We start from the raw sequence: 20,190 nt of genomic DNA on the forward strand, positions 1-20,190 counted from the left end.
TGAATTTAGAGTAAATACCTAATGACTACTCAATCCTCCTCCCTGGGCTCTAGGAAAGTCAACCTCATTTAAAGAGCCAACCTGAGGTTCAGAGCTTATAAAACAGAAAAGGAGGGGGGAATCTAAACATATGCCCACAGCCCACAGTTCAAACTCCTTGACTCAGCACTGGCAGCTGCTACCTTCTGGCCTCAAAGCATCTGAACATGCCCTGCAGGTGTCCACCTTCTGCCTCTACTCACAGGCCTCATTCTGCTGGAAGGTGATCACCCCGTCCAGGCCATCTACCAAAACCCTGCAAGACCCATTCAAAAGTTACCTCCAGAATAGCTTTCTCAGATTCCTCCAGACAGGATGAATGATCCTCCTCCCACTGCATTACAGCTGGATCTCTAGTGTAACAACATAATACATACTGCTTCTATTACTGTACACTCATTTCTGCCTCCCAGACAGGTTAACGGTTCTCTTAGAACAGGGACTATAAAGAGGGAGCTGGGATGATGATATTAATAATGATGATGCTGATAGTACCCTGAGATCCTACTATGTACCAAGCACTTCATATGCATTTCTTAATTTGATCCTCACAAAAATATAACGAAGTATTACTTTCTTCACTTTTAAAATAAGAAAAGTGAGGCTTAGAGGATAAGCAGTTGCTTACAAATAACAGAGCTGGTCAGCGGTAGTCCCAGAGTTCATACCAGGCCTGGCCGATCTCTGGTGGCAAGAGGGAGAGGGGGTGGGAATTCCCTGGCAGTCCAGTGGTTAGGACTCCGCATTCTCACTGCTGAGGGCCCACGTCCAATCCCTGGTAAGGAAACTAAAATTCCACACCCCTCATGTTACAGCAAAAGAAAAGGTGGGAGTTGGGGGCAGGGGGCAGGGGTTGCTGGTGAAGAAGAGGCTTTTATGTAACTTGCTCACAGTCACAAACAACTGTAAAGTGGTGGAACTAGGGTTAGACCCTATGCCTGAGCTCCAAGTATTTTCTATTGTCTCCCCTTTTTGTGTCATTCCATACTACAGAGTCTTACCCAAAGCAGGTGCTCAGTGTTTGTTGAATGACTGAACAAATGCAATATTATACAAGGGCTGTCTCTGTTCTTCAACTTCTCCTATGCTATTTTGCATTTTTATTGCTTTGAGCATGTGTGCACAGTCTATCCTTGAAGTCCAATGCACCAGCCAGTCATCATGCTGATGCTCAAACGGTGATGATAACTAACACTGACTTAGGGCCCACTGAATGCCAAGAGTAGTTCTAGCTCTTTGACCCACATTAATGGGTTCAGTCCTTAGAACTGCATGAGACAGGGAATATTCTCTCCAATTTGCAGAAAGGGAGACTGAAGCATTAAGAATTTGAGTAATTTAGTGCTAGGGATGTAAGGTATAACACAATAAGAGTTAATGTATATGTTGTATATCAAAATTGAATCTAGGAGCTCTCATCACAAGAAAAAAGGTTTATTTCTTTAATTTTATATCTAAATGAGATGATCCATGTTCACTAAACTTACTGATCATTTCATGATGTGTATAAGTCAAATCATTATACTGTACACCTTAACCTTATACAGGACTCTGTACCAATTATTTCTCAGTAAAAGTGGAAGAAGAAAAAAAGAATTTGAGTAATTTGCCCAAGTTATTGGTCTAAGTGAAGGAACTGGGATTCAAACCCAGTCTGACTACAAAATTCATACGCTTGACAACTATTTCAGTCTCCTTTGCATCTCCCAAAGTACTGTAAATATCTCTCAGTTCAATTCAGTTGCTCAGTCATGTCCAACTCTTTGCGACCCCATGGTCTGCAGCACGTCAGGCCTCCCTGTCCATCACCAACTCCTGGAGTTTACTCAAACTCATGTCCATTGAGTTGGTGATGCCATCCAACCATCTCATCCTCTCTCGTCCCCTTCTCCTCCTGCCTTCAATCTTTCCCAGCATCAGGATCTTTTCAAATGAGTCAGTTCTTTGCATCAGGTGGCCAGAGTTTCAGCTTCAACATCAGTTCTTCCAATGAATATTCAGGACTGATTTCCTTTGGGATGAACTGGTTGGATCTCCTTGCTGTCCAAGGGACTCTAAAGGGTCTTCTCCAATACTACAGTTCAAAAGCATCAATTCTTCAGCACTCAGCTTTCTTTATAGTCCAACTCTCACATCCATACATGACCATTGGAAAAACCATAGCTTTGACTAGACGGACCTTTGTCGGCAAAGTAATATCTCTGCTTTTTAATATGCTATCTAGGAGAAGGCAATGGCACCTCACTCCGTACTCTTGCCTGGAAAATCCCATGTACAGAGGAGCCTGCTGGGCTCCAGTCCATGGGGTCACTAAGAGTTGGACATGACTGAGTGACTTCACTTTCACTTTTCATTTTCATGCACTGGAGAAGGAAATGGCAACCCACTCCAGTGTTCTTGCCTGGAGAATCCCAGGGACGGCGGAGCCTGATGGGCTGCCATCATGGGGTCGCACAGAGTTGGACATGACTGAAGTGACTTGGCAGCAGCAGGTTGGTCATAACTTTCCTTCCAAGGAGTAAGCCTCTTTTTAATTTCATGGCTGCAATCACCATCTGCAGTGATTTTCGAGCCCAAAAAAATAAAGTCTGCCACTGTTTCCCCATCTATTTTCCATGAAGTGATGGGACCTTAGTTTTCTCAATGTTGAGCTTTAGGCCAACTTTTTCACTCTCCTCTTTCACTTTCATCAAGAGGCTCTTTAGTTCTTCTCTGCTTTCTGCCATAACAGTGGTGTTATCTGCATATCTGAGGTTACTGACATTTCTCCCAGCAATTGTGATACCAGCTTGTGCTTCTTCCAGCCCAGCATTTCTCATGATGTACTCTGGATATAAGTTAAATAAGCAGGGTGACAATACACAGCCTTGACATACTGCTTTTCCTATTTGGAACCAGTCTGTTGTTCCATGTCCAGTTCTAACTGTTGCTTCCTGACCTGCATACAGATTTCTAAAGAAGCAGGTCAGGTGGTCTGGTATTCCCATCTCTTGAAGAATTTTCCACAGTTTGTTGTGATCCACACAGTCAAAGGCTTTGACATAGTCAATAAAGCAGAAATAGATGTTTTTCTGGAACTCTCTTGCTTTTTCCATGATCCAGCGGATGTTGGCAATTTGATCTCTGGTTCCTCTGCCTTTTCTAAAACAAGCTTGAACATCAGGAAGTTCACGGTTCACGTATTACTGAAGCCTGGCCTGAAGAATTTTGAGCATTACTTTACTAGTGTATGAGGTGAGTGCAATTGTGCGGTAGTTTGAGCATTCTTTGGCATTTCCTTTCTTTGGGATTGGAATGAAAACTGACCTTTTTCCAGTCCTGTGGCCACTGCTGAGTTTTCCAAATTTGCTGACATATGAGTGCAGCACTTTCACAGCATCATCTTTCAGGATTTGAAATAGCTCAACTGGGATTCCATCACTTCTACTAGCTTTGTTCGTAGTGAAGCTTCCTAAGGCCCACTTGACTGCACATTCCAGGATGTCTGGTTCTAAGTGAATAATCACACCATCGTGATTAACTGGGTTGTGAAGATCTTTTTTGTACAGTTCTTGAGTGTATTCTTGCCACCTCTTCTTAATATCTTCTGCTTCTGTTAGGTCCATACCATTTCTTTCCTTTATTAATAAACCCATCTTTGCATGAAATGTTCCCTTGGAATCTCTAATTTTCTTGAAGAGGTCTCTAGTCTTTCCCATTCTATTGTTTTCCTCTATTTCTTTGCATTGATCACTGAGGAAGGCTTTCTTATCTCTCCTTGCTATTCTTTGGAACTCTGCATTCAAATGGGTATTTTCCTTTTCTCCTTTGCTTTTCACTTCTCTTCTTTTCATAGCTATTTGTAAGGCCTCCTCAGACAGCCATTCTGCTTTTTTGCATTTCTTTTTCTTGGAGATGGTCCTGATCCCTGTCTCCTGTACAATGTCACGAACCTCAGTCCATAGTTCATCAGGCACTCTGTCTATCAGATCTAGTCCCTGAAATCTATTTCTCACTTCCACTGTATAATCATAAGGGATTTGATTTAGGTCATACATGAATGGTCTAGTGGTTTTCCCCACTTTCTTCAATTTAAGTCTGAATTTGGCAATAAGGAGTTCATGATCTGATGATCATGATCTTCAGCATTACTGGTCGGGTAAATATCTCTAGACAAACTGAAATAACACTCTCATTCTTCTCTCATATTCTCTGCCCCCAAACCCTCCTTAATCATGTCATCAAGATCAACAAAAAAGTTTTCAACTCCTTTACAAAGCCATTCTCTCAGTGCACTGTGATGCTCTAAAACTTTTCAGCCAAGCACCATGGCAAGCTCCAGATCCATAAACACAGAGTAACTACATCAGTTACAAAAGAAAAAGCATGTTTCTATTCTGCAGAGACACATTCCTCAAACTCCGTAGGCTTGTTAAAAGCCATAGAGAACACTCTTTAAGAAAAGATAGGCACAGAAAGGGGGCAGAAAGCTTCAAAGATACCCACAGTTGTCCTTACAAGATATATTCTGTCTGAAATTGCTGAGATTAGAGGGACTTCCCTGATGGTCTGTGGTTGAGACTCCGAGTTTCCAATGCAGGGGGCCCGCACTCAATCCTTGGTCTGGGAACTAGATCCCACATACTGCAACTAAAGATTTTGCCTGGCGCAATGAGGACAGAACATTCTGCATGACACAAATAAGATCCAGCACAGCCAAATAAGCAAATTTTAAAATTTCTTAAAAAATGCAACTTTAGCTAGGAGGGTCAGAGAAGCATCTCTGAGGAGGTGGCATTTGAGCAGACTGGACCAGAGTGAGGGCAGAGTCACACAGGCATCCGGAGGAAAAGTGATCCAGGTGTTTTGCATGTTCAGGACCAGCCAGGAGGACAGAAGGTCAAATGTTAGGATCGAAGGTCAGAGAGAAGGAGGGTGGACCTGGTTGTTAACATTGGTCAATTCTGGGTAGTGGGTGTGTCTTATGGTCTGGATTTTTTTTAATTAAAAAAAAAAAAAATGAAACAAAGACAGATGGATGTCAAATGTAGCAGCTTGCTTGGCAAAAGGATAAATGGGAGATCTATCCATTGTGGAAGGCGCTGTGTGGGATCAAGGTGGACATTCCTGCAGGACAAGTATGTCCGCTCTGTATACTAGAAGGCAGCGGGTTAGAGTCCAGCCCAGCCCAGCTCCATCCCATCCCCCACATCTCATGGAAGTCAGAGTCCTTGAATCAGAGTCAGAACAGAGTCAGAATCAGGATGGAGGGGTGCTAGGACCTAGTCCAGAGATCACAGAGACCAGGTGATCCACTGAGGCTGCCCCCCTCCCCACCCAGTGCACACCTGGCTACTTGGTCAAGCACCCTTTCATGCACAGTCCACATGCAGGCTGAATCCATTTCAGGGACTTGCCTGGTGGTCCAGGGGCTAAGACTCCATGCTCCCAATGCAGGGGGCCCGGGTTCAATCCCTAGTCAGGGAACTAGATCCCACATGCCACAACTAAGAGCTCATATGCTGCAACTAATACCTGGCACAGCCAAAATAAATAAGGAATAATAACTTTAAAAAATAAATAAATAAAATTGCTGAGGTTCAAAGTCTATTATCAGTGGAGACGCCATAACTGATCAGGTACCAATTTCTATTCATTAATTTCTTTAGCAAACATCCTTCTTACCACATCCCTCTTGAGAAAGCCAGCTCTGTTGTCAGCAATGTTGTGGTTTGCAGGGCTCCTTCTGGGCCCAGTAACCTACCCTCCGTTCATCCCGTTAGCTTCACAGTGTGTCTGAGAACTTCAATACGTGACCAAAGATATAAACTCGACACTACTATTATACTTTAAACACAGCCCTTTCCTGGGCAACAGGTCACTTTCACTTCCCATCAAGAAGCTCCCGTCCAGGAAAGTGCAGAGGAAAAAAAAAGAAGAGGAAAGAAGCCACTGCTGTTTCCAATGAAAGGAAGGGAGCAGGGAGGTGCAACCCTGCGAGCTCCCTGTGGCCTATCACTGCCGTGACCCTTCCCCTGGCTTGGGTGGGTCAGGAAACCCTGGAGAATGCTGCTTCTGGGAACAGTAAATCACTGCACCTGTGCTCAGGCTGTCCGCACATCTGCTTCATGGCCAGCCTCCCTAACCTGCCCCAGTACACTTGCCAAAACTCACACTCCCAAGGAAGCCCAGGAGGTTTCCACTATGTTTGAGGCCCCCTTTCCCCTTTCTAAGATTCTACATGTTTGCAAACTGATTTGATCTTCTTTCTTTTCCTAGACGTGTTACAGGGTTCCACTTTGAGTTGAGCAAAGAGAACTTAAGGCAAGGAAGGATTTCCCAATCCCCTCATCAAACCACTGGGCTGTATTTAGGAAGTATAGCCTTGTCAAGGTGAAAATGTCTCAAGCTTTAGGTATTTTACTAGTCAGCAAGACAGATCCCATAAACTCTGTCAGAAGACCCTACAGTAACATGTGGGTATCTATTACACACCAGCAGGAAAGGAGCTTCAAAGGCCACTCCACTTGATCCTTACAGCAACCCATAGAGGTATACTGCCCACTAATCGAAAGAAACTGAGGCTCAGAACTGCAATGACTTGTTCATATAGCTAACAAGTAACAGCAGGATTTGAAGCTGAAGTACCACTGTCACTACATCCTGGCTGCTTCCATAAAGCCCTATAAAACTAAAAACATTAACTGGGGCAAAGCATAGTCACCAGTAGTATGGTCTTTTTAAAATTATTATTATTATGTAATATTTCCCTAAACTCTATGACAATACAGCTACCTACTTAAGTTACTCTATAATAATAATAATCGGTGTCCTATGGGGGAACATTATTTTCTTTTGCACATATTTGTAACAAAGCTGTCTGGCCATTAAGGTTTATTATTCTCAATACAATAAAAAGAATATAAAAAATAGATATCCAATCTGCAAAGCACAGTTCACCAAAAAGAGACACATATACTCACTCACCTTTCAAAAGCGCGACGGAGAGCTGGTCAGTGTTCAGGTTATTGACATATTTCCCCAGGTAGGTATTAAGAACCCAGGCTACAAGACCTTCCAACATGACTATATCCTCAAGACAAGGTGTTTAAAACTCATGGATTATTCTTTATTTCTCTCTCTCATGGTCACAGAAGAATCTATGGAAGAAGAAAAAAAAAAAAAAAGAAATGAACAGAAAAACCAAACAATTTTTCCAAGATGATATCCTACTCTATCTGTCCTGAAAGTAGATGGATACAAAGCACAGATTTAAGAAAAGATGGGGTGAATGTTCACAGCACCACCATTTACAATAGCCAAGAGATGAAAGCAACGCAAGTATTGTCAACAGATGACTGGATAAAGAAGGTGTGGTTTACATATACAATGGAATACTACTCAGCCATAAAGAAAAGAAGGAAAGGGACTTCTCTGGTGGTCTAGAGGTTAAGCAATGCAGGGGACCCAGGTTCAATTCCTGGTCAGGGAACTAAGACCCCACATTCCTCAGAGCAATTAAGCCCACATGCTACAACTGCTGAAGCCCACGTGCTCTGGAGTCCCCAAGCCACAACTACTGAGCCCATACACCACAACTACAAAGTCCACATGTCTCAACAAGAGACCCCGAACAACACAAGGGAGACGCCATGTGCCATAAAACATGATGAAGCCAAATGAATAAATATTTTTTAAAAAGAAGGAAAATATTGCTATTTGCAGCAACATGCATGGACCTAGAGAATATCAAACTAGGTGAAGTCAGACAAAGAAACACAAATACTATATGATATCATTTATATGTGAAATCTAAAAAAATAATACAAATGAATCTATATATACAACAGAAACAGACTCACAGACATATAAAATAAACTTACAGTTACTAAAGGGGGAAGAAGGGAGGGATAAATTAGGAGTATGGGATTAGCAGACACACACTACTATATATAAAATAGATTTAAACAACAATGATCTACTGTGTAACATAGGGAACAATATTCGATATTGTATAATAACCTATAAAGGAAAATAAACCTGAAATATATATATTTAGAACTGAATCACTTTGCTGCACACTTGAAACTAACTTCAATATAAAAAAAGAATGATGGATGGGAAGCACTGTTAAGATGCCACCACTAGGAAATGGAGGGCCAAACCAATACATTACATACTGATGCAGCTGCAAAGAATGGTCACTTATAAATTAACCAAAAATTACCTACAATTCAAAGTTGTGCATCTTTTTGATGTAACTGATCATTAACCTGATTGCTTTTGGTGACTGACCTGGGCATTAGGCTGTCCTGATCAGAGGTTCTATCCATATGTGACCTGGCAACATCTAGAGATATTTCTGAATATTATGACTGGGGGCTGGGGCAGGGGGCGGGGGCGGGGCTGGAATTTTGCCACTGGTACCCTGTGAGAGGAGACGGGCCATGGAAGTTGCTGAACTCCCCACAATGCACAAGATAGCCCTTCACAGCAAAGAATTATCCAGCCCAATATGCCAACAGTACCAAGGATGAGAAACCCTGTCAAAAATGGCTCAAGAGGGACTTCCCGGGTGGCACACTGGATGGGAGTCTGCCAATGCAGAAGACACAGGTTCAAACCTTGGTCCAGGAAGATCCCACAGGCCTCAGGGCAACTAAGCCCGTGCGCTACAACTACTGAACTGCCACACCCTAGAATCTGTGCTCAACAACTGAAGCCACCGCGAGGAGGAGCGCTCACACTGCAATGAAGAGTAGCCCCCAACTCCCCACAACTAGAGAAAGCCCAAGAAAAGCAATGAAGACCCACGTGTGTTAAGTTGCCTCAGTCATGTCCAGCTCTTTGCAACCCCACGGACTGTAGCCTGCCAGGCTCCTCTGTCCATGGGATTCTCCAGGCAAGAACACCGGACTGGATTGTCATTTCTTCCTCCAGGGGATCTTCCTCACCCAGGGATCAAACCCAAGTTTCTTATGTCTCCTGCACTGGCAGGTGGGTTCTTGACCACTAGTGCCACCTGAGAAGTCCAACGAAGATCCAACACAGTCAAAAAAAAGAAAAATGGCCTAAGAGATTGTATCAACGAACTTCATATTCTGCAATGATCCTCTTAAACCTTCCTGAAATCAATTTTGCAAATTTGTTTATCAGGATCATTTGTAAAATGATATAAGTGGAAGGGAGACAGCAGTGGTTTATCACTGTTCTTAAATGTCCTAGAACTGCATTACTGGTATTTGGACACCAGCTGATGCTGATACAATACCTTACTCAGTAACTACAAACACCAGAAATCTTCTGGTTCCAGCTATAGTATTCACATCCAGTACTGATTTATTACTGTCCACCATAATGACTGGTGTCCCTTAGCATTACAAAAAATAAATTATTTTTAGTATTCCATAAAATTAACATAGGGAACTTGAGACACAAAAGTTTAAACGGGTATCAAGATTTCTCAGCTAGTAGATCCCAGTTCGGAGAAGGCAATGGCACCCCACTCCAGTACTCTTGCCTGGAAAATCCCATGGACGGAGGAGCCTGGTAGGCTGCAGTCCACGGGATTGTTAAGAGTCGGACACAACTAAGTGACTTCACTTTCACTTTTCACTTTCATGCATTGGAGAAGGAAACGGCAACCCACTCCAGTGTTCTTGCCTGGAGAATCCCAGGGACGGCGGAGCCTGGTGGGCTGCCATCTATGGGGTCGCAAAGAGTCAGACTCGACTGAAGCAACTTAGCAGCAGCAGCAGCAGATCCCAGTTAGATGTGGGCTCCACATCTTGGTCTGAGCCAAGCATGTGGGACACTAACCCACCAAGCCTGCCGCTCCAGGTTTGCTGTGGCAGGCATCCCACTTGGAACTGGCCCTTTCTGAATCCTTTCCAAGCACTCTGCCCCACCTCCAGTGATTCATCTTAGTGCCAGAAGACACTCTTAGGCCAACTGAGAGGCCTCCACCCACCAAAACCCCCCAAACACAAAGCTCTTTAAGAGTTAACCTGCAGGAAAAATTGTTTTTTATTCGTCAACAGTGTTCTGCATTTCCAGATTAAATTAACTCTTATTTGTCAACAATGACAGTAAAAACATATAAGAAAATAAGTGCTTTGTTGTTGTTTAGCTGCTAAGTCATGTCTGACTCTTTTGTGACCCCATGGACTGCAGCCCCACCAGGCCCCTCTGTCCATGAGATTTTCCAGGCCAGAATACTGGAGTGGGCTGCCATTTCCTACTTCAGGGGATCTTCCTGATTCAGGGATCAAAGCCGAGTCTCTTTAGTCTCCTTCACTGGTAGGCAGATTCTTTATTACTGAGCCACCTGGGAACACTAATTTCTTTCCAAAGATCTTTTGTAAAGCACATTTTATGTAAAATTACGAATCTGCTAAAAATTATGGGGTACATTTATTTAAAGAAGAGATTACAAGAACAAATTTCTTAAAATAAGAATAAAGGAAACACTTCATTATAACTTTAAACGAGTAAATCTTTGAAAACAAAACATGAATCTGACTAATCTAGTCTTACTATGCAAACTCCAAACACATTTAAACAAAGAGCCAAAGCCGGAGTACTCTTGATTTTTGAAGTAACTGCCATTGATTCTGGCCGTAAATGCCAACAAACTCTAAAGTGCCAACTACAAGTACTCTCTGAGTAGGAATAAAGGGAAACAACTATCAGTTTGTACACAAGATCTACTTCTCCTGAAGGTGGAGGAAGGCAAAGCCCAGATTAAAAGAAGATGGGGTGAGAGGCACTATAAAACGCCCTGGCCAATAGGTTAAGGCCCAAGCCAGACGGCATCCATTAACTCTGCTAAGCATCTAAACCAGGCTTGAGGCCACTTCAAGGATTCCCTTAAGGAATCCGGTGTCAGGAAGGGCCCCCAGGCTGGCCAGAATCCCAAAGTGCTTACACTCCTGTCCATCAGGACTTCTCCGCAGCTGCTTGGCACTAACCCCCACCTGGCCTCCCCTAATTGGTGGGGCAGGTGACACTGGAGATCAGTGCTCAGCCCACCGGCGGGCAGACAGCTGGCCATGACCTTGAGCCAGGCCCCTCCCTTGAGGGGCGGCTGGAGTCCTAAGTAGGAAGGGCTGGCGACAGGAGCGGAGGCGGCGGGGCGGAGGATTGCCGGCACAAGGAGCTCGGAGACCAGCGGCAGGAGAGGGGCGGGAGCCAGGCCCGGGGAGCCAGGCCCCGCAGGAAGGAAACAACCCAGGAGGCGACGCTCCCTCCAGACCGTGCGCCTCCCCTCTGCTCAGAACCCTACGCCCTGCTCTAGGGGACGGAGACCCCACGTACCAGATAGAGCCAGGAGGGAACAGGTCCAGGTGTCCCCAAGCCCCGGGAAGGAGGGGCTCAGCCAGGGCATGACCCCGGAGGGCGAGGGGCAAAGAGGTTTGAGGCCTGATGTCCGCAGCCCAGACCGTGACCCCAAAGGCTGGAGAAGGGGGTGGTTAAGACACTCTAGAACCCTGACTGGAGATCCTTCTTAGGAACAGGTAGCGAGGCTCATACACTGGGCTCTCGTGTGGAGACCAAAGCTCCAGCGGGGAGACGCGGGTTGACACCCTCTTCATCCCCGGGCACCAAGCTTCCCCGACCCTGGAGAGGATGCAGGGTCTGGCGGGGGCTCGCACTCCCCAGGACACGGACGCCGGAGTCCCGAGAAGCTCAGGACTTCCGAGCGTGTGGCTAGGGTGCCCGCAGAGGCTCGGAAGCGAGGGTCCCGATGAGGGCGGGGCGCTCGGGGATGTCGGGGGCTCGGACGCCCCAGGACTTCACCGAGGAGCTCGGAGGGCCCGACGGTGGGGTCCCCAGGCTCCCCGCGCCGCGCTCCCCGCGGGCAGGCCCGGGCCTCTAGGTCTGAAGCAGATCCCGAGCAGCCGACCGCGGGTCCACGCCCGCCCTGAGTCCCCCGGCCCTGCTCGCCGCCCGGCGCCGCCCCGCCTCGGCCCGTACCTGTCGGTGTCCGGACCGCCCGCCCCAGCCCGGCACTGCGCGGCGCTTCCTCTCCGCGGCTCCTCAATGGCGCTGGCCGGCCGCACTCAGGCCTGCCCCGACCCGACCAATCGAGCGAGCGACTCGCCGGCGCCTGGCCAGCCGAGCGCCGAGTCATCGAGGAGGCGCCGCCGGCCGCTCCCTCCAGAGTTTGCAGGGGCTGGAGCAGAATGGGGACAAAGGCCATAACAGCCTCATTTTACAGCATGTGGGTAAACCGAGTCCGGGGGAAGGCTACAGGTTGAGATGATAATATTTAGGACAGACTGGCCTGCAGTCGGTTCGGCACTTAGCAGTCCAGGGGTCTGTTAAAACGTACTTCAGACTTTGCCACTTGCCTGCTTGAAACTGCTTCCCCACTACACCTAAAGTAAAACCCATTCCTCAGAGAGCTGAAACCAAGATCCTACTGAATTTGTTCCACTCCGATTTTTGCTACTCTTTCCTGGGCCCGCTCTGCCCCAGCATCCTCCAGTTCCTGCCTTAGGACCTTTGATTTCACATCTCTCTGCTTAGGATGCTTTTACAGAAACCATTGCTGTCCAGTGGGAGTATAATGCAGTTGTCGTTGTTCAGTTGTGAAGTCGTGTCCAATTCTTTGCAGCCCCATGGACTGCAGAATGCCAGGCAGCTCTGTCCTCCACTATCTCCCAGAGTTTGCTCAAACTCATGTCCATTGAGTTAGTGATGCCATCCAACCATCTGATCCTCTGCCACCCCTCTTCTCCTTTGGCCTTCAATCTTTCCCCGTATCCGGGTCTTTGCTAATGAGTCGGCTTTTCACATCAGCTCCAAAGTATTGGAGCTTCAGCTTCAGCATCAGTCCTTGCAGTGAGTATTCAGGGTTGATTTCCTTTAAGATTGACTGGTTTGATCTCCTTGCAGTCCAAGGGACTCTCAAGAGTCTTCTCTAGCACCACAGTTCGAAAGCATCAATTCTTCGATGCTAAACTGCATACTAAATTTACTTAGTTGGTACATTTTTTAAAGGGAAAACTAAAAGGTGAAATAATATATTTTATTTAATCCAACATGTCATCTCAACCTGTTCGGTTCAGTTCAGTTGCTTAGTTGTGTCCGACTCTTTGAGACCCCATGGACTGCAACACTCCAGGCCTCCCTGTCCATCACCAGTTCCCAGAGTTGACTCAAACTCATGTCCTTTGAGCCAGTAATACCATCCAACCACCTCATCCTCTATCGTTTCCTTCTCCTCCCACCTTCAATCTTTCCCAGCATCAGGGTCTTTTCAAAATGAGTCAGTTCTTTGCATCAGGTGGCTAAAGTATTGGAGTTTCAGCCTCAACATCAGTCCTTCCAATGAATATTCAGGACTGATCAACCTATAACTAACAGGAAAAGTATTATTAAGATGTTTTGGGGACTTCCCTGGTAGTCCAGTGGCTAAGGCTGCACTCCCAGTGCAAGGGCTCTGGGTTCGATTTCTTGTCAGGGAACTAGATCTCAAATGCCACAACTAAGTCACATGCCACAACTAAAAATCCCACATGCTGCAACTAAGACCTGGTAAAACAAAATAAATAAATAATTTTTTTTTTACAAAAAGAACCGCTGTCAAAAAAAAAAAAGACATTAGTTTTTTAAGTCTTGTGTGTATTTTACACTACGGCACATCACAATATAAATGCTGCATTTCAAGTGCTCAAGAGATGTATACGGCTACAGGGCGACTCTGAATAATCATATAGCCCACTCTGCTTCAAACATTTCATCTCAGAGGATTTTCCTGATGTCCTATCTTAAGTTCCCCTCATTCATTATCCTGTTATATTATCTTCACAAAATTTAATGCTGCTTGAAATGAGATTATTTTATTTACTTGTTTATACTTAAAGGAAATCAGTCCTGAATATCATTGGAAGGACTGATGCTGAAGCTGAATCTTCAATACTCTAGCCACTTGATGCAAAGAACTGACACATTGGAAAAGATCCTGATACTGGGAAAGATTGAAGGTGGGAGGAGAAGGGGGTGACAGAGGATGAAATGGTTGGATGGCATCACTGATTCCATGAACATGAGTTTGAGCAAGCTCTGGAAGTTGGTGATGGACAGGGAAGCCTGGTATGCTGCAGTCCACGGGATAGCAAAGAGTTGAGCCACTGAACTGACTGACCTACATCTTTTCTTCCCTCACCCTAAATGTTCCCTGACAACAGAAATTGTGTCTTTTTCACAGATGTTTCTTCAGTACCTAGATTTGGCCTAACACGGGAAGGATTCAATGAAGGTGCCGTGAATGAATGAACAAATGAACAACTCATCTTGGATTATCACCAGAAGGACAGGAAGAACACCTCAGGCTTATAAAAAGTCAGAAGATGCAGGACGCAGGCTGGCAAGTTTGCGGGTATCTGTTCACCATAATAATTATCAACCTTCAGGATGCTAAGCTAATGAAGGTGCTTGTGGGCTGACTCACTCCTAAGGAAAGCCTGGGTTCCTGTGAGGTGGGGTCAACCCATCAGAATCTCAACACTGGGTGTCCTCAGAGGCTGAGGTTTGGTGTAAAACCCCAAACTCCACAGAAGGCAGAAAGGAAGGCACCCCTCAGGACTTATCTCAGGATCCAGATATTTCAGCCCAGAGACACGTGGCTGTACCTGAGGAGTTTATGCCAGGACACCATTCCTTCAGCCAGTGTCACTGAGAGTCATCCATCGCACCATACATTTACCACACAGCCATCTCAGTCCTGAGTGTTTACACAAGAGAAAATCAAAGCGCATGTGGGGACTTCCCTGGTTGCCCAGTGGTTAACGATCTGCCTGCCAATGCAGAGGACATGAGGTTCAATCCCTGGTCAGGGAAGCTTCCACACACCTTGGGCAACTCAGCCCATGTGCCACCACTACTGAAGCCCAGGAGCCCTAGAACCCATACTCCGCAACAAGAAAAATCACCGCAATGAGAAGCCCTTGTGCCGCAATGAAGAGTAGCCCCCCGCTCACCACAACTAGAGAAAGCCCGAGTGCAGTAACAGACCCCACACAACCAAATAAATAGATAAATATCCCTGCCCTCCTGGAGATTACATACCAGCAGGTGAAGAGACACAGACAAAAACCAAAGTCAGCGTAAAGCATGCAGGGGGTGGGATGGTGATAGGCAGCAAAGAAAGAATACAGGGAAGCAAGGTGGAATCGAGGGGTGTACAGTTTTAGCTGGAGGTCTTAGTGGAAAGAACTGGCCCCTAGGGATACAAATTCAGGGAGTCTGGAGGAGGACCCAGCTCCCCAAGTGATGAGTTTGGAAATATAGAGCTAGTCTAAAGCCCACATTGTACAGAAGGGGAAACAGAGGATTAGGAAGGGGAAGGAACTTACTCAAGATCACACAGAGAGACCACAGGACAATGCTGGACTCTGCTGCCAGCCTGAAACCTTCTGCATGAGGACCGCAGCTCACCCTCCACCCACCCTCTGCTTGTTATGGGGGATCCAGGGAACAGAGAGGTCGGTCAAAGGTTGGCCTGGCAGAGGGGAAAGGGTTGTGTTGGCCACAGGGAAGGACCTCCCATGGTCCCCCACCCATGCTGTGGCCCCCAAAGCTGCAAGTTTCAGACACGTGACAGGTGAAGGACTGCAGGAGATGGGGGTGCCCCCTAATCACCATCTGGGCTAGACCCTGGGGTGCATATTGGTCCAAGGGGGCAGGTTTCTGGGGTAGGCAGATTTGAGAGGCCCTGCTCAGTACATCCCAATAAAGCCCCCTCCCCACCTGACCTCCAGATCATCTAGACCAGATCGGGTGCAGACAGGGAGGGTGGGACAGTTTTGGGACCCTAGGGACAAGACGTGCGGCCAGGAGGGTGGCTTCAGGAGTCAGGGTAAGATGTTGGGGTTTGTTTCCTGAATGATGGCAAGGGTCTGAGTGTGGCCTGGCCTGAGAGTTGGGAAACTGAGCTTCAGTTATTTTATCTCTATAATTGCCCTGGGAGATAGGCAAGGTACCCATTATCTGTGCCATGCAGAGGAGGCGCTGAGCCGGCTGGGCTTGATACTCATCTGAGGAGTTGAGTTGGGTAAACAGTTTGTTTACTTTAGGGGACTCCTGATAACCAGCTCTTTAGAATTTCCTCTCTCTCCAGGGACTTCTCTGCCCTGCCTGGAGTTCCATATTCAGAAACCAGAAAGTAGAGTAGCGTCTGGAAAGCCAGGGGGCTGCTTGGGGCAAACCTAAAGGTTAAGAGTCTATATGTAAAATAGATAGCCAGTGGGAGCTGGCTGTATGATGCAGGGAACGCAAAGCCTCTGTGACAACCTAGAGGGGTGGGGCAGGGAGGGAGGTGAGAGGGGGTTCAAGAGGGAGGGGACATATGTATACCTATGGTTGATTTATGTTGATGTATAACAAAAACCATCACAATATTGTAATTAAAAAGAGTCCTGGGATTGCACCCTAGCTTCACCTATAACCTGCTGTGTGAACTTGGAGCAGCTGCTGTCCCTCCCTTCACCAAAGCCTCAGCTCAAATACCAGCTTCTCAGAGAAGCCTTCCTGAACTCGCCTTGCAAACTAGCAGCACCCCTACTTCTGTCTGTTTCCCATGTTGTTTTATTTTTCTTTTTAAAATCACCAGTGGCGTAGCACTCACGCATATTTCTACACATAGCCCCACCTAGCATGGCAGCTCTAGCAGAAACCTTCCTTGCCTTGCATTCTGTTGCATCCCCAGCACACACACACACACACACACACACACACAACAACAACTAATATTTATTGAGCACTTACTATGTGCCAGACATAGTCTCATGTATTTTATAGATAGTAGTTCATGTAATCCCTTTTTCTGACGGAGATATTTTAACCCCATTTTAGAGGTAAGGAGAGTGAGGCACAGAGAAGGTTATTAATTTGCCTGAGGTTACACAAAGTGGCAGAACCGAGATTCACACCTGGAAAGGTGGACTTCTAGCACCCACAACTCTGGACTTCTTGACTTCTGTGCTAGTCCATCAAGGTGCTCCCTAACAACAGTGCCTGAATGCAAACTAGATGGAGAGGAATCCAAAAGATTCTTCCTCCCATCCGCGCTGGCCCTACTTTAGAGAAAGCACTTGTTCCATCTGGGTTAAAGAAAAGAAAGAGGCAGGAGGGGCTTCACGTGGCCCATTTTGATCAGTTAAATCATCAGGCTGGTGGCTGCCTTCAGTTGCTTCAAATTTCCCCACTGTGATGTTGTGATTTATAATAAGAAATATACATTTGATCTTCATCCTCCATCCTGGGCTCACAACTCCAGAAATCTTTGAAATTTCCTAAATGATAAGAGTGATGGAGCATCTTTTGTTCAAATAACTGTTCTTGTGTTCTCACTTCTGAAAAAGCTCCAGAGCCATAAAGGCAAAACCTGTGTCTTATTATTCATATCAAATCCCTTGCAGTCACACCCAAGTTTCTGTCAGTAGGTGGCTTTTGGAAAGACCCCAAGAATGGGGGCTGGTTACCAGGGAAATGAACCATGTGATTAGAGGGCTGGAACTTTCAATTCCAACCACTTACCTCTGGGTTGGGAAGAGGGGCTAGAGGTTGAATCAATCACCAGTGACCAATGATTCAATCAGCATGCCTGTTAAGGAAGTCTCCATAAAACCTCAAAAGGATGGGATTCAGAAAGCTTCCAGGGGAACTTCCCTAGTGGTCCAGTGGTTAAGAATTTGCCTGTCAGTGCAGGGGACACCAGTTCAGTCCTTGATCCAGGAAGATTCCCACATGCCTTGGGGCAACTAAGCCCGTGTGCCACAGCTACTGAAGCCCGTGTACCTAGAATTCATGCTCTGCAACGAGAGAAGCCACTGAAACAAGAAGCCCACGCACCACAACTAGAGAAAAGCCCACACGCAGCAACGAAGACTCAGCGCAGCCAAAAATAAAAATAAGTAAATAATAAAACAAAATTTTTTTTAAGCACAGGTAACACCTGAACCTGTGACTGGTATGTGAAATTAAGGCAGTCTTGTAGGAGGGAGCCCTTAACCTGTGAGCTCTAGTATTACTTCCCATTGTAGACAATGTCGGAATTGAGTTAAACAGTAGCACACCCAGCTGGTGTCACTGAATTTTTTGGTGTAGGGGAGGGAAAAAAACCCACATTTGGTGACCGTGTCAGGAGTATTGAGAGTAGAGGCAACATGTGGGAAGAGTTTTCCTTTATGCCTCTCATATCACATCACCTGTTATTACCCACATTGTGTAGAGAGTGAAACTGAACCCAGGATGGGAACTTAGGAGGCTCCTGCATGGCGGAGGCCTGGGAAATGTGCAGTGAGAGCTGTCAGGGCTGTGGTGCCCCTTGGAAGCGAACAGGGCATGGGCACACTAAGGGAAGGGCAGTTGGCAGAGCAGAGGGCAACAGTAAGAAAATCCAGGAAGCTAGCTAAGTACAGGGGGAGGAGCTGTGGGGACAGAGAGGGAGTGGCGCCGTAAAGCAAGCTGAGAGACTGGATACGGTTAGAAGCCACTGGAAAGGTGTGTGGAGGAGGGAATACAGTGGGCCAGTGCTGTCCTCCCACTCTGCTCCTGCTGCTGCCTTCACAAGGGCAAACCCTGCTGGAAGCTGGAAGGCAAGGGTCTGGCGATTCAGTCTGAAGAGGATACAGAGCTGGGTGGAAAAAGGACTGGAGGAGAGGGTGGAGAACAACAGTTACCCAGACTAAGCTCATAGTGTTCATTGCACAACAAGCCAATAAATTGAGAGACAAGTTGTTGGGGCAAGGAATAGCAACATTATTCAGAAAGCCAGCAGACCAAGAAGATGGTGGACTAGTGTCCCAAAGAACCGTCTTCCCCAAGTTCAGGCTCAGGCCTCCTTTATACTAAAAGGGGAGGGAGTATGGTTGGTTGTTGCAAACCTCTTGGTGCGGGAATCCTGTGTTCTTGCAGCTGTCCATGTAGGTCCTGTCACAATGTTCCTATAAACCTCCAATGAGACAAATGTTATTTTATGTTCTGCAACTTTTTAATCTCTATATGAATGGAAAAGAGTTATACCATTAAAGATGACAGCCTGAGAATGCGCTGTCATGTATATTTCAGTAGGCAACATTCTCAACTTACAGCAAAAGCAATAAAATAAATAAGTTAAAGAAACAGATCCAATTAAGGAATCAGATTTGTTCTTCCCTGTTACACAACCAGAACATCCCTGGTGTCTTTGCTTCCAATCTTCCCTTCCCTAGTCATCTTCCCAACGTAGCCAGAACCAGGGGACTTTAGGAGGGATCAGCCCACCTCCCAGTAACCAAAGGACATGAGAGCCATGGACAGGGTTAGCATCCCAGTCCTGACAGCCGGCCTTTCCACTTACCGCTCCCCCCAACACCTGGAGACGTCTTTCCAAAAGACTGGTCTGGCCCTGTCTCTGTACTGGCTATGAGTTTTCATGAGTCCCTTTGCCCGTTGCCCACCTTAGCAGGACAGTGGAAACCCCCCATCTGTCTATTCTCTGTGACCAGCTTCATTTTCTTCAGATAGAAAGGAAAAAGACTTTGTAGAGATTTTAAGTTGAAATTTTTAAAGAAAGTTTGGGAATAGGCTATTTTATTTTATATTATTTTGGCTGTACCACATAGCACGTGGGATCTTAGTTCCCCAACTGGGGGTTGAACCCAAACCGCCCACACTGAAAACACTGAGTCTCAACCACTAGACCACAAGGAAGTCCTCTCTCTGTTGAAATTTTAATGTGGCTTGGATGTGTGCATGTATCCAGTTTTAGAAAACACTGCTACCCATTAATTATGGCCCAGCCACAGTTAATGAGCCAGGTGTCCTGTACTTAAGAGCAGTACTCAAAAAACATGAGTGGGAATAAGAGCTCTATCCTGGAATGCTGACTGGTGCAAAGAAAAAGTAGATTAGATGCTCTTAAGAAACATCTAATACTCCTAATCTTTGTAGGAGTATTGTGTGTATGTTTTCTTATTGTCTCTCTTCCCAAACTTTTGCTTTAGTAGGTGCTGTATTCCAGTACCTAGAGCATCTTCAGCCTGCCATGAAGTAGGAGCCCAGGAAACACTTATCCATTCAAACTCTGGGAGCTGGCAGGATGCATTTGTGGTATTTAAAGCCGTGAAGCTGTGTGGGGCTTGCAGGGGAGGGAGTGGGAGATGGAGAAGATACAAAGAGTTG

The 20,190-nt window shown here is 46.1% G+C and overlaps 2 protein-coding genes across 12 annotated transcripts in view; one reads left to right on the forward strand and one right to left on the reverse strand.

The window, feature by feature from the left end:
• Nucleotides 1–12,072, reverse strand: part of VPS13D (vacuolar protein sorting 13 homolog D) — a 273,475-nt gene extending 261,403 nt beyond the window's left edge. For 9 of the 11 annotated variants that reach the window (XM_024976417.2, XM_024976416.2, XM_024976415.2 and 6 more), the window contains exons 1-2: nucleotides 11,995–12,072; nucleotides 7,006–7,178 (exon numbers count right to left, since the gene is read on the reverse strand). In XM_024976417.2, coding sequence (XP_024832185.1) covers nucleotides 7,006–7,102 — 97 coding nt within the window. In that variant the 5' untranslated portion in view covers nucleotides 7,103–7,178; nucleotides 11,995–12,072. 11 annotated transcript variants of the gene reach the window in all.
• LOC132342466 (cuticle collagen 13-like) lies at nucleotides 11,647–14,451 on the forward strand. Its single transcript, XM_059875707.1, has 2 exons — nucleotides 11,647–12,241; nucleotides 14,234–14,451. Exon 1 carries the CDS (start codon nucleotides 11,647–11,649, stop codon nucleotides 12,220–12,222), a length of 576 nt encoding a protein of 191 aa, XP_059731690.1. The 3' UTR covers nucleotides 12,223–12,241; nucleotides 14,234–14,451.
• The last annotated feature ends 5,739 nt before the right edge of the window (nucleotides 14,452–20,190 follow it).

Source organism: Bos taurus, chromosome 16 (genome assembly GCF_002263795.3).
Source record: "Bos taurus isolate L1 Dominette 01449 registration number 42190680 breed Hereford chromosome 16, ARS-UCD2.0, whole genome shotgun sequence".
Classification (NCBI taxonomy): Eukaryota; Metazoa; Chordata; class Mammalia; order Artiodactyla; family Bovidae; genus Bos; species Bos taurus.

What these genes read in the sequence shown, in the direction of transcription:
- LOC132342466 (XM_059875707.1), top strand. Translation starts at nt 11,647, where the DNA reads ATGCAGGGTCTGGCGGGGGCTCGCACTCCCCAGGACACGGACGCCGGA.